The sequence below is a fragment of the Sinocyclocheilus anshuiensis genome, unplaced genomic scaffold (genome assembly GCF_001515605.1).
Source record: "Sinocyclocheilus anshuiensis isolate Anshui unplaced genomic scaffold, SAMN03320099.WGS_v1.1 scaffold2260, whole genome shotgun sequence".
NCBI classification, from domain to species: domain Eukaryota; kingdom Metazoa; phylum Chordata; class Actinopteri; order Cypriniformes; family Cyprinidae; genus Sinocyclocheilus; species Sinocyclocheilus anshuiensis.
Window position 1 is genome coordinate 436,446 of NW_015547625.1, and position 14,650 is coordinate 451,095.

General features: G+C 33.8%; 1 protein-coding gene across 1 annotated transcript in view; it reads left to right on the plus strand.

Annotated features, from left to right (window-relative positions):
* Positions 1 to 14,650, plus strand: part of LOC107701772 (voltage-dependent T-type calcium channel subunit alpha-1I-like) — a gene marked incomplete at its 3' end in the record, with an annotated part of 93,347 nt that overhangs the window by 51,219 nt on the left and 27,478 nt on the right. The window contains exons 3-6 of the mRNA XM_016503877.1: positions 3,437 to 3,548; positions 7,150 to 7,283; positions 8,628 to 8,725; positions 9,559 to 9,718. Coding sequence (XP_016359363.1) covers positions 3,437 to 3,548; positions 7,150 to 7,283; positions 8,628 to 8,725; positions 9,559 to 9,718 — 504 coding nt within the window. The remainder of the gene's footprint in view (positions 1 to 3,436; positions 3,549 to 7,149; positions 7,284 to 8,627; positions 8,726 to 9,558; positions 9,719 to 14,650) is intronic.

The following is a 14,650-nucleotide window of genomic DNA, read 5'->3' on the forward strand; positions in this document are numbered from 1 at the left end:
CGCCCCGTTCTCGACCCCTTCCGCTCACGCTAGCCCAGCCTCAGCTCACTCTAGCCCGGCCTCATCTCACTCTATCCCGGCCTCAGCGCACGCTAAGCCGGGGCTTCCCCTCACGCTAGCCCGGCCTCAGCTTACTCTATTCCGGCCTCATCTCACTCTATCCCGGCCTCAGCGCACGCTAAGCCGGGGCTTCCCCTCACGCTAGCCCGGCCTCAGCTTACTCTATTCCGGCCTCATCTCACTCTATCCCGGCCTCAGCGCACGCTAAGCCGGGGCTTCCCCTCACGCTAGCCCGGCCTCAGCTTACTCTATTCCGGCCTCAGCTCACTCTATCCCGGCCTCAGCGCACGCGAAGCCGGGGCTTCCCCTCACGCTAGGCCACTGTGTTTTTCGTTGTGAAAGCGAAACTACTTTGTTTGGTCTTCCAAAAGAGGACACGACTACAAATCAGTGGTTAAGTTGTTTTAAACCGCATAAACACATTTCATTACACCAAATACACAAAATAATGTTCTTTTTAGCAGCATCATATGACCCCTTTAAATAATAGATGTTGCCATACTTCCCCAGTTGATTAGTTACAGTACATTAAGACAATATTACGAGTTTTCTGAAATATGCAAATGAGGCATTATCTAATTAAATGTGCACCATTTTGCATACATTTTGCGAACAAAAAAAAGTCCAGTTCAAACATTTTTTTATGCAGTATCTGTTTATCTATCTATAAATCAGAAAATATTGTCAACAGTTGGAAAAAAGCTCACCATATTTTTACGAATAAAAAGTTAAATAAATCAGGTGACTGTTATACGAACAAAATCTTCAGAATATGAAAAATTCTGTTTAGTTTTGTTATTTAACATATTTCAATTTTACAAAGAAATGTGCAGCATTTTGTCTGAGGAATAATAGGACACCTTTTTATTTTTGTCTTATATCTCATTTTGTAAAAAAAATAATAAATAGTGATAAAATCTGATTATTGTGAATCGTACTGCACCATGAGTGAATCGTTACACCACTAGTGTAATGATATGTATGTTTTATGTTTTTTATGTTATTTAACATATTTCAATTTTACAAAGAAATGTGCAGCATTTTGTCTGAGGAATAATAGGACACCTTTTTATTTTTGTCTTATATCTCATTTTGTAAAAAAAATAATAAATAGTGATAAAATCTGATTATTGTGAATCGTACTGCACCATGAGTGAATCGTTACACCACTAGAATTGACCATTGCCTGAAAAAACTTTCAAGTCTTGTCTTACGTATTATTTTTATAGTATTTATTAATATTTTCAGTTTGAGTAATTAAAAAAAAAAATTTCAGTTGAAGTTTTTGTAATTTTGCTATGTGCTTTTATCATTTTTATTTATTTTATAAATATTTCTATCTAGCTTTTATTTTTCATTTCAGTTTTAGTATTTTTAGTACTTCAGCTTTACTTAATTAGTTTCAATTATTTGCCAGTGCAACACTTTACATTTTCATCTGACATTTCTGATTTTTAAATTTTATATTTATGTTCAAATTTATATTTTATATATTCATCGTTTATTTCAGCTTTATTTCAAGTAGAGAAAGGGAAAACAACACTGCAGTATTGGGGAAAGATATTTGAAACGGTAGTTTGCTGTGCTACAAGATACACATAAATTAAAGTAAGGATAGTTCACCCAACAATGAAAATGTGGTCTTCTGCAGAACATAAAATAAATCTTTTAAACTACATAATGAAAACCTGTTTCAGAACTCTATTGGACCCCACTTACTTTCATAGTATGGCCAAAAAAAAGAGAGCCATGTTTCAAAATATTTTCTTTTGTGTTCTGTAGAAGAAAGAACATCATGAAGTTTACACGCCAACACTGGTTTGTGCGTGTGCATATGAAGTGATGGCAGTACTGCTTTTGCATTTGTAAAGATTTCCATCACCTTATTCATCCCATTTCTGTTCTCTATCGCCATCATCATTATCCTCAGCCGAAGTGGCATGAATGTGACCACAGCAATCTTGAGGATGGAGACGAGAGCTGGAGTTGTCTGTATGCATTAGTGTGGGCTCTGGATAAATGTTTGATGAGCGGAACGCTGTCCCAGTTCTAGCGAGAGGGAAGTCTGCTGGAATTCCAGAAGGGTTTTGGTTAGACAGAGACCTGAGGAAACAGCAGGGGCCTGAACACGTCCCTCTCGTCTGTTAAAGCTGCTCTGAGACTCAGATGGATATAGTCTTTAGGGTTTATAGAAGCTTTTTAAATCCTAATTGGGTTGTAAGTGAGGTGTGGTGTATCCTGATGTAAATGAGGATAATTGCAGGATTTACGGTGGTGATTGAGATGGTGTGAACAGTGTGTTTCTGTGGCAGGTTTATGATTAATGAGGTAAAGCGGTTGGTCTGATCACGGGGCCTGCGGGGCTGAGTTTGCCTTTACAGCGGCAGGTATGTGTGTAGATCAGTGCACTGTAATGTGAAAATGTAATTGCAGGTTTTAATTAGACCCATATGAAAACAAAATGGCTTTATTGCATTTTATTATGTTGTATGGTTTACGGTCGCAAACAGGAATTGTGTATATTAAAAAAGATGTTTTATTAAAGCAGGCATTATGATGGGTTTTTATGCAATTCAAATTCTATTATTTCAACCTTCTTGAGAACAAAATCAATTATTAATCTACAAATACATTATTCATGCTCAGTTCCATCTATTTCACTTTTTTGTTAGCTTTATGTTAAAAAGCTTCTGTTCTGTTCTATCAGTTGGTGATGGAAAAATATTGCAGCATTTCTCCAAACAGGATACAGTACAGGATCATAAGTGTTATGATGCAAATTATGCAAGCATGAAAAAAAAAAAATTAAGACATTTTAGAATGATTTCTGAAGGATCATGTGACACTGAAGTAAAGGCTGCTGAATTTTTAAATATATTAAAATACATGTTTAATTTTTAATATAATCTTTGCTGTATTTTTCAGCAAATAAATGCAGCCTTGGAGAGCATAAGACGCTTCATTGTAAAATAAAATAAAATAAAATTACTGACCCCAAACTTTTGAACAGTAGTGTATGTTTATGTTTTGCTTTGAACAGCTAAACTGTATTAAGACACTCCATTTTACTCAAGAGTAAATGAAAAATTAAAATGAAAACATTTTACAGTACTTATATAAACAGGATAGACAGAGATAAACAGGTTTTGTTTAAAGCCACTTTTCTGTTTCTTCGTTGTTGGCACTATACAAAAAATGTAATAGTCAATTATTTTCATTACTTAAGAAAGATTTTACAATTAGTGTAGTCAGTTTTTTCATAGTTTGCAGAAACAGACAAATAAAATCCCTTGACTCTAGTTCTGACTCTGAAAACAAATAAGTGAAATGTGAAAGATTTCCTTGTGAGCTGTATTGACCTTAACTGGAGCTCTACGTGGTTTGAGCGAGTCAGCATGCTGGTGATTCTGCTCAACTGCGTCACGCTCGGCATGTTCCAGCCCTGCCAAGACCTGGAGTGCCACTCTGACAGGTGCAGCATCCTGCAGGTAACACACACTTACATAACACAGACACACGTGGATTGATTACCTAAAGACTTTCATCTCTGTGAGGCCTTGATTCTGCCTGTTGTTTTGATTGACTGGTTGGGGGAAAAAAGCATTCAAAGACACAAGCATATAATAAATGCAAACAGCAGCCTGAAGAGTTAGACATTTAAGCCACATTTAAAATGTTCCACTGGATTACATAAAACAAAATATCAAACTAAGTGGTATTTGCAGAAATGCACATATCGAGCAAGTGCAGTGATGGCATATTTTTGTAGGCCAACCCAGAAGTTAGCATTACTCTATGTGAGCTTGTTTCTGCCACAGGATAAAAAGGTAATTATGACTTTTTATCTCTCAATTCTGAAAAAAGTCTAAAACATTTTTCTTTTTGTTTGTTTTTTTTGCTTTTTTTAATCATGTGGCAGAAACAAGCTTCCATATCATCCTGGTTCGCTTGACACAAACCCAATAGGATTTTTCCATTGGCTTTTAGATTTTTGCTAAAATTAGCTTTGTGAACAACAAACGTTTCTGATTCTTTGCATTTTGTTCTTGATAATCTTCACAAATGAACACAACGTTTATGAATTTTGAAGGCTAAATACAATCGTCAGAAGTAAAAAGTTAAATGTAGACTATAAATGAACTACACACAGTCACATGACTTCACCAACAACACGTTCAGTCTTTATTTAAAACATTTTGGAATAGTTTGCAAGAGCATGATTATAAACACAATGAGTCTCTAAAAGCAGAATAGTGAGTAGGGCTGTCAAAAAAAATTCGAATTTCGGATATTCGTCGAATTTAAAATAAAAATCCACATTCGAATGCAAAAACGTTGCATTCGAATTTTAGGGGTGCGTTAAGGAGGCAGCCTTATCAGTGGCACACGAGATGCGATGACGATGTAAGTGTCGTCTTTTTGTTAGCATATCCAGTTGAAGCCACTATATGCGGCGCTGCTGCGTTGTTCATTAAAAATATTGCGGAAAAAGAGAACATCAATGCGGAGAAGATCTTGTTTACATCAAAACTGAAACCAAGCCGTTCACACAGAACATATTATTTCGCGCATTTTCTAGAGGGACATCTATCACCATTGCACTCGTGTCTCGCACAAGAGAGCCACATGTTTAGAAAGCCATGTAAAATTAATGCAAGTTTAACTTTGAAAAAAATATATATATCGAGACTTAATGGTGGGGGTTTTTTCCCCATCCCATTGCATCTCATGTTTTTAAATGAAAAATGTACTCTGTGTGATTGGCTTTCCGCCCTTTGTATTAAACTATGCATACATACATGATGCTGTTTTGTTTATAGTTGTTCGAATGTAATTCGAATTTTGATCATATTTAAGTACAAAATTCGAATGTATTGACAGCCCTACTAGTGAGTAGATGAGTTTACCTGTTCGCGTGATGTTTAATGTCCCTGCCAACCTCTGTCCCATTTAGCCACTTGTCAGTTTACGACTTTTTCAAGAAAAGCTTCAAAAAAATCACAAGGGGGTATTACAGATGTATTTTATTGTAACGGGGCTGACGAGACGTGAGACGTGTGGATCCATCTGCAAGCTTTATTAAAGAGAAACAAGTCATAACATTTTTATGATGTAGAGTAAAATAACTGTAACTATTTATTGTACAAATCTTTCAAAATCCTATCAAGAAAAACAATACAGAGCAGTGTGAAAGCGTTTATGTGCTTCTCAAATGCCAAATGCCAAAACCCACAAGCAACACCGTGAAGCATCAGCGACAGACTCTGAAAAATATGTATCTGTAATCTCTCCAAAACAACTTGCAAATAACCTGTGGATCTGCATAATGACGGGAACATTGCTCACAACAGGCAATTTGAAGTCCGACAGAGATTGTCTTGAAATTTATTGTTGAAGTCTGTGAATTTTGTACACAAGTGCTGCTTTAAATGAGATCAATTAGGTGACGAAACCTGTGGGTACTCTGTTAGAACAGCTGTGTGAACTTGAGGGAAACCGACTTCAAACACCAGCTAATAATCACCCTGGGTAAAGTTAGTCGAAAGCAAATTATAAAAAAAATGGTTTAGAAAAGTGAAGTTTAGATCATTTATTTGCATATGCCACTTGCAGTGATATTTTGTTGTACAATTAAGACAATTTTAGGTGTCCAGAAGTCTCCAAATATTTTTTTGGCCGCTTTATGTGACATGAAGCATTTTCATGCATTTACTGTTCTAAATGCTAACATAGTAGAACATTAAAGCATATCTGTCAACACTCCCGTTTTTCCCAGGAGTCTTTGATTATTTCACACTCATATCCCACCGCCCTCTCATTTTGTTATTTTTCTCCTGGGAAACTCCCATAATTTGTATGGCCCAAACCTCATTGTATGAACAATCACGTCAATATATTATTCTAAGGTTGTCCAGTTGCCAGATCTTGTATGAAATGCATCCTACTCAAACAATAGACACATCATACAAATTTCAACCATTTGTGACCTCAACCTGTCAACCTACAACCCAGTTGCGCTGTTGATATCTGCGCAGGTAGTAGACGTGGGAAGTTGAGTCAAGCATCATTGGTAGAAATGGGAGGAGAAGACTCAAATGGTGCTCTGGCGAAAGCTAAATAATAATAATAATAAATAAATAAAATGAAACATGAACAAGTCACATTTTTATCATAATAACGTATTTATTATGTGTTTAGCCTGCCTCTGCCATTCAGCAAACATTTGTGAGTTAATGTTTAATTTAGTGTATACAAATTATACTTAATACAAATAAAGACAACTTTGAAATAGCTTAATGTTTATTGTGAAGTCTTTTTAAAATATGTATCATATTTTCTATTGTGTAAAAAAAAAGTAGTCCTTAAAGCTTGCTGGCAGTGCTGGATAGATTACTTACAAATTGTCATCTATTACTGATTACTGATTACTAACTGTAGTTAGTAACATAATTTAGGTTACTCGTTTTAGTTAATGTAGTCTGACTGCATTTTAGATTACTTTTAGATTATTTTTCATCTAATTTACCATTAAGCATATTGATATAAAAAAGTAAGAGAAACAAAATATATTCAATTTTTTATATTAACATCATAAAATGCATTAAATATTACATTATTCCAGGGTTTCCCAAACTATGCTTAATGTAAGAACTGCAGTGGGTTTAAATTCGATAAAAATCGAATAATTAATTAAATCATAAAATGTAAAATAAACAAAAATTTAAAGACTTGAACACCAAAAATTGAAATATTTGACTTGTTTACCCACATGTCAATGTGACCATTAACCTTAACATTACTTAATATTTGGAATCTGATTATGTGATCCAGACTACATGTAATCAGTTACTACCCAGACCTGGGTAGTTAATTTAAACAATAGAATTTAAACAATTCTATTTAAATTGTTTCTTTCATTTTTTCTACAGGAAATGTTTTTTGCTTTTAGACTAATTGAACAAATCAGGTTTAAAGAGGAAACTTTTTTAATTAGACCAGTATTAAAATGCACTTTAAATGAAATGACAGCTGTTTCACTTTTCTTATTGTAATGTATTCATGAGCGATGTGTGGTTCTTCTCTCCACAGGCCTTTGATGATTTTATCTTTGCATTCTTTGCTGTGGAGATGGTGGTTAAAATGTTGGCCTTGGGCATATTTGGTCCGAAATGTTACCTTGGCGACACCTGGAACCGCCTTGACCTCTTTATCGTCATGGCTGGGTGAGTGACAAATAGTTGACAAATAGTCAACTATTAGTGTGCGATTCCTAGAATTTGATGAGTCATTAAACTCTTAACTATTACAGTTTGTGTGTGTGTGTGTGTGTGTGTGTGTGTGTGTGTGTGTGCATGTGAGTGTGACAATTACCACCAGGCAAGTGTCTCTGTGTCTGTCTGTATCGTGTCTCTCTTGTCATTTGCGCTGTCACTGACACAGTGATTTGTAGTTTTCCTCTCTGTCCAAAAAATCAGTTCAAGTGCCTGATGATCACTCATTAAAACTCATTAAAACGGTAATGTGCTCGTGTGTGAGTTATTAATTCGGACAAAGGTAACACATTTCTGGTGTACTGGTGTTTCCATTAGGCTTCTAAACTTCTTAACCAAATAGCTTTCCTTAGTCTTCCTATCAGTCAGGTGAAAAGTATGGCTAAAACAGCACTAAATCAACACTAACTATTATAAATGTGACCCTGGACCACAAAACCAGTCTTAAGTCGCTGGGGTATATTTGTAGCAATAGCCAAAACAAATCTCAATTTTGAAAAATTTACACTTATGACTGGTTTTGTGGTCCAGGGTCACAAATAGCATAGACATCCACTTTTCCCTTTTCAGTGGGGAGAACATATAATTATTCTAAATCAATTTAGTGACTTTAAATATTCTCATGCTGCTGTGTTGTGTCATTTAGGGATCTTGTCGCACAGCTTGTGAGTTCAAGAGCAGTAAGAAATATATATTTTAATGCAGTCTCTGTGTAGAAAACATGATGTTTGATTGTGAAACATTAAATTGTGAAAATTCATGTGTGAAACAATTTAAACTGTCCAGTGTTTTATGCTTTTGAACTTTCGATTCATCAAAACATCCTGAAAAAAAGTATCACAGTTTACAAAAATATTAAATTGCACAACTGTTTTAAAAATTTAATAATAAGAAGAAATGTTTCTTGAGCAGCAAATCGGCATATTAGAATGATTTCTGAAGTATCATATGACACTAAGGGCTGGAGTAATAATGCTGAAAATTCAACTTTGCATCAAGGAATAAATTAAATGTGTATAGTCTTACATATCAATTAAATTGATTTCACATCTTAATTAAAATATCAGAATATTAATGGTCTGCCTGTTCATTTTTTATGAATATGATTTTTAATAATATAAATTGTGTACATTGAATGCCATCAAATGGTTGAAAAATTATATTATATTATGTTATTATGTATTGAATGTCATTATAACAAATATATATTATGTTATTATTCTACGTTATTATTCTATATATTGCCTTATTGTGTTTCAAGTTTGTTAAAGTGAATTTCTTTTGTTTATGTTTTAGGATGTTGGAGTATTCTTTAGACGGTCATAACGTTAGTTTCTCAGCCATCAGAACCGTACGGGTTCTCAGACCATTACGAGCCATCAACAGAGTTCCCAGTGAGTACTGTTTTCCCTTTCTTTGTTTCCATCTGTATATCTTTTTTCGTTTCTCTCTTAGTGTCACTGTTTTACAACCCAGCTATTGATTTGAAGCAAATGATCTGGAGTTGGTCTGAAAAAAAAAAGACATGCCTGCTGTATTTATAGATTCACACACGCACAGACTAGACAAGACTCCCGTGATGTATTAACATGGTCACTGACGCTGATTGTTGCAGTTAAGTGCCCACAATCCAACATCATATAGTTGATGGACCACAAAAAATACACAAACACTCACACACACATGCTGTTAGTCCTCAGAGAGGTGCTGGTGTATGTTACAGTCACGGATTGAGTCCAGCAGTGAAAGTGAGTGTCTGTTTTGTTTAATGTAGACTGAGACAGTAAATTCTTGACATGCACGGATACTTTTACCATTTATAGCTCACTCTTTTTGTCAACACATACCAAATAAGTTTGTGTGTGTGTGTGTGTGTGTGTGTGTGTATTCAGCAAAGCAGTAATAGATTTTGGACTCAGTGAGGAGTGAGAGCCCATGGCTGTTAAGTTTCCAATTCGATTATTCTCAAACCATCGAGCGCTAGCCAAAGCCCTGTTTCTGTTTGTGTGTGTGTGTGTTCACTTCTTGGCTCAATTACTGAATACATATCAGACACTGAGAGAATGTGTTCATGAAGTGTGTGAATGTCAGATCAGAGGTATCAAAGTTAAATGTAACACCACAGTCTCGTCTGTAAACATGTCTAGTGATCCTCGATGGCTTTGACGCTTCATTGCACGTGTTTTTTAAATGCACATTCGTCACATCATGTATCTCTGTCTCGTAGGTATGCGAATCCTGGTGACGTTGCTGTTGGATACTTTACCGATGCTGGGAAATGTCTTGCTGCTTTGTTTCTTCGTGTTTTTCATCTTCGGGATTGTTGGTGTGCAGCTGTGGGCGGGGCTTCTGCGCAACCGTTGCTTTTTTGACAGCAACATCAGAATGTAAGTGCAAAAAAACGGTGCTTTTTAATGCAAGCTACTTGATACATGCAAATTGCAGGGGTTTGCAAAATTGCGGCTGCAATTATAAATGCTCTGAAACCACATGGGTGTGTTCCTCAGTGGAACCTGTTTATGTTGTGTCAACAGATGGAAGAATGACTTTTGGGGGGCTTTGAAGGCCACTATCCAGGTTTTAATGGAAAACATTAACCTCTTTATTAATAACCCCCCCCCCTGTTTTGTGTATGCTGACACAAGATATCAATTCTCACATTATATATGCCATAAGGGCCTCATTGATCATAGAGAGTGTACAAAGTAAAGAGTTGAATAATGAGTATCCATAAAGACAGTTTGCACCTGTGAATCATTTTGACAACTGTCCACCCTGATGTACTGCATACCAGAAAGCCAGTGTGTTGAAAGCAGCCTTGACCCGTTCAGGTGCATCGCTGCGTCTCTCCAGCACCCTCCCCAAAGCCCAACACTATCCAAGCAACGTCTGTTACAAAAATGCTTCTCTCACTCAAATTATGCTGCCCTTTTAAAAATCCAGCTCTCTTGTGCATACAACATTTATTGCATTGTCTGTCAAAAACCACTTACAATATCCACTTCAGTCTATGTACATCTGCTGCTATCTGCATTCAAAACTCAAAAGAATTGGCCTTTACTTCAGAAAAGTCTTGTTTCTCATTGAACATTTTTTGTCATTCTACAAAGCAGCTGCCTTGTTAATAACTTTGAATAACTCATGTAAACTTTTACTATACTTTACTGTATTTTAACAGATATTTTTCTTCTTTTTTATGTGGATGCCTTTTGACCTGTTTTTGCTGTATTGGCAAATAATCATATTTCATGAAAACCAAATAAAAGGTAGCATTTGATTTTGCATTAAACCTGTTACAATAATATGTTTCCTTTAAAGGAACAAAAAAGTTTACAGCATCTTCCTTTAAAGAAGTAAACAGCTACTGTCTCCTCTTTTTAACTTTTTTTTTTCAGTAAGGTCAAATTTAAAAAAATTCAACCATGTTACCATTGTTTTGTTTAACAAACTAATGAAAAAATTAAACATTTATTTTTATAGATATAGAGATATGAGCATTACATTTTTACAAATGTTAAAAATTCTACCCTGTTACCGTTATTTTTTTTTAACAAACTACTGAAAATTTAAATGTGGATTTTTTTAAAAGAAATATGAGCATTACATTTTACAAATATGAAAAATTCCACCCTGTTACCATTATTTTGTATAACAAACTACTGAAAATTTAAATGTGGATTTTTTTTAAAGAAATATGAGCATTACATTTTACAAATGTTGAAAAAATTCAACCGTTATCATTATTTTTTTTAACAAATTACTGAAAATTGAAATGTGGATATTTTTTAGAAATACCAACATATATTTTCTTAAGAAGCACTTTGTAGTTTCATGACCTTAAACACAAGGCTTATAATGTCAGATTAAACTAAAATAGTCAACCTTGTTACCTTTATGAAGGCATAATTATATCACCGTATATATATATATTGAAATGAATTAATTTGGCTATAAATGTCACAACCTAATAAATTAACTCTCAAACACATTGTTTGCTTGATAAAATGTTTAAAATCATATAAATATTTACTTTTAAATTCCCTTGTAAAACTGGAAAAGACACCCGTTTTATAGAATGACCCAGTTAATAAATGTTTACCGTGGCTTTTTGCAGCACAAATACAAAAATTGCCAGTCACATTACATCTATCTCAGGTGTGAAAATAGCTTTCTGTCTAAGTAAATCCCATGAGATGTGCAAATTTTGTCTGTTTGCACATCTACTCATTATTTTTGGAGCCTGCAGCTAGTTTTGTTGCCCACAAGATTTGGCACTTTCATAAGGAGTCCACTCCTTTGTATATTAATTTTAATTAATTTTTAACAAAGAAAAACAACTATCCCGACTAATTACCATTTCAAGACAATGCAATTCGATTGAATTATATAATGCTTTGTATAAATGCTTTGGTGTAAAGGCTTTTTTCTTTCTTTTTCTTTCTTTCGTTCTTCCTTCCTTCCTTCCTTCCTTCCTTCCTTCCTTTCTTTCGTCAAGATTCCCAGGAATTTTAATAACCCAATTAATTTGAGAAAAGCAGTCCTATTAGTGTCCTCCATCCCCTCATCTTTCAGTCCTCCAAAATATATCAGTGTGAACCTTGGTGCAATTAAATACAGAACTTATAAAGTAAATTATTTCTAATTTCTCTCAGGTCTTTACTAAACTGGAGGATATTTGTGTAATACATTCAGTGCATGAGCTCGAAAAACAGATGACCTCTGGGCAATTTTTGTGTGACAAAAGAGGGAATTGTTTTATCTCAAATGCTACAAAGCTAGAAATGACAAATGTTATGGTTTGGATCCAGGCCCTCTGAATGTGCTGGCTTGAAATCTGCAGTGGAAGGCCTAAAATATATGCAGTTGTAGTTCAGACTTATTGTGTGAAAAAAAATAATAAGTCCATAGCTGTTACAATTAATATTACATGGGTCAATTCACAGGCCATTTTCTGTGACATCCTCATTTAGTGGTTAATGCCTTGATGATTTTGATAGACATTTTGATTGTTGTTTTTGAAAACATAGCACCAGTTGTGTGTTTTGGATCTGTTATGTTTAAAACTGGGTATTTGTATTAATTAGAATATAATTTAACAGCAAATGAATTTATGTTAGTGTTTTTTTTTGTTTTTTTTTTATTGTATCAGAAGGACTATTTCATGGGATAGTTGAATTGTTTAAGATTTTATTTGAATTGGTTGCATCTCTGTAAAATGAGCATGACCACTTTAGACTATGATAGGTAGACCTAAATTTGAATGCATTGCAGTGCAGTTTGCTAATTTTAAATGTCAAATAAATTAGCATTCTGTTTTGAGTTTAGTGCATTGATAGAAGGTACTGTACACAAAAATACCCATAGGTCTCTTTTTTAAGTCATTTACATATTGCATTTCATGTTGCATGATTGGAATTTCTCAAAAAAAAAAAAAGCATGCTTCTAAGTTTCAGATACGGTAAGTAACATATGGGCCAATTCTCAGACCATTTTCTTCAACATCCTCTCTTAAAACCTAATATAAACATGTTTGCAGATGATGTGATTACCTAATAGCTCAGCTTTAAGCTCTTCTGGCTCTCTCAGTTTAATAAGCAGGATGTGAGACAGTTTAAAGCAGAAGCTCTCCTGGCTCAAATGGTTTGTAAATGCTCAGAGAACAAAAAGCTCCACACTATCGCACATTATTATGTAGCTCTGAGGTGGTGACAGAAGGATGCTTCTGTTAGCATTAGTCAGAGGAGTCTTAAGCCTATTATGCTGCTACAGTGTTAAACAGAAACTTCATATACAAATGTAGTGCTACTGATGTGAGTGCAGATCTGAAAATATTTTTCACAGTTAATCACTTATTCTTATATTTCAAGTCATGTATTCTGTGATTAGTGGTTGATGTCTCCATGCCTTATACAGATACTTTGTTTGCTGTGTTTGAAAAGAGTACCATTTTGATCTGTTATGTATAGATTTGTTGCTTATTTGCATGAATTAGTATATAATTTGTATTAGTTTAACATCAAATAAATTGCTGTTTACAATTTTTTCTATAATTGTATTGAAAGAACTGTTTCGTGATACAATCGTTTTGAACAGGATTTAAATTGGTTACATTTCTGTGATGGGAACATGGCAGCTTTAGGCTTTAATGCAATGCAGTGCAATTTGCAAAGATTAAAGGTCAAGTAAATTAGCATTCTGTTTTGAGTTTAGTGTATTGATAAAAGGTACACAAAAACATCGATTGGTCTTTTTTAAAAGATTTTTGCTTTAAACCAGTGTGCTGTCTGTTTTTAAAAAAGTACAGCAAGTAAATAAATTAGATTAGATAAATAAATAAACCAACAAAATATTGATCACCAGCCTCAAAATGTCAAACTAAATATTATATGAGACAATGAATGTTGGAATGACTTTAGTTAATAAATAATGTGAATAATTAATTAGCAAAATTAATAATAAAAATCAGTTTTTACTACAATAAATGTGAATTTCATTCCGGCAGATCATGTGAAAATGGTATGATGGAAATCTCTACCCAGTCAAAATCCAATCAAAATAATGCATCACACATAAAAAAGCTGTTGTCAGTGCCAGTGTTATTTTAGTATCATTGATATACTTTACTATTATAGTATTTTTTATTTTATTTTATTTGTGCAGTTTTTATTTTCATTTTAGTTCACTTTTAAAAAATGATTTTTTTGTTTTTTGTTTTTTGTTTTTAATTGTTGTTTTTAGTTCAAGATTATTTGATTTTAATTATTTTTCATGTTTTTGTTTTAATTTTGCTTGCACTGAATTAAAATGAGAAGGGAAATATAAACATTTGTGTTTTTGTTAACATTTCGCAATAATTTGTTAACAATAGTTAACATGAATTAACAATGAAAAATACTTCTTAAGCAGTAATTAATCTTAGATCATCTTAATTTCAAAACTTACTAAAAGATTATTAAAACTAAACGTTGCATCTGTTAATATTGTTTAATGGACCAGAGCTAACAATGAATTAACAATGAACAGTTGTGTTTTTTTTTATTAATATAACAAAGATTAATATAAGAAATACTGTAACAAATATACAGTATTGATCATTGTTAGTTTATGTTAGTTATTGCATTGACAAATGGTAACTATTGGGCCCTTATTGTAAAGTATTACAATGGTTTTTATATTTTATTTCAGTTAATCTTATTTATTTATTTATTTTTATTTATTACATTTTTTTGTTTTAGTTCATGATAATAACCCTGCACATGCAGTGTGTGTGTGTGTGTGTGTGTGTGTGTGTGTGTGCATGTGTGTGGGGGTGTGTGTGG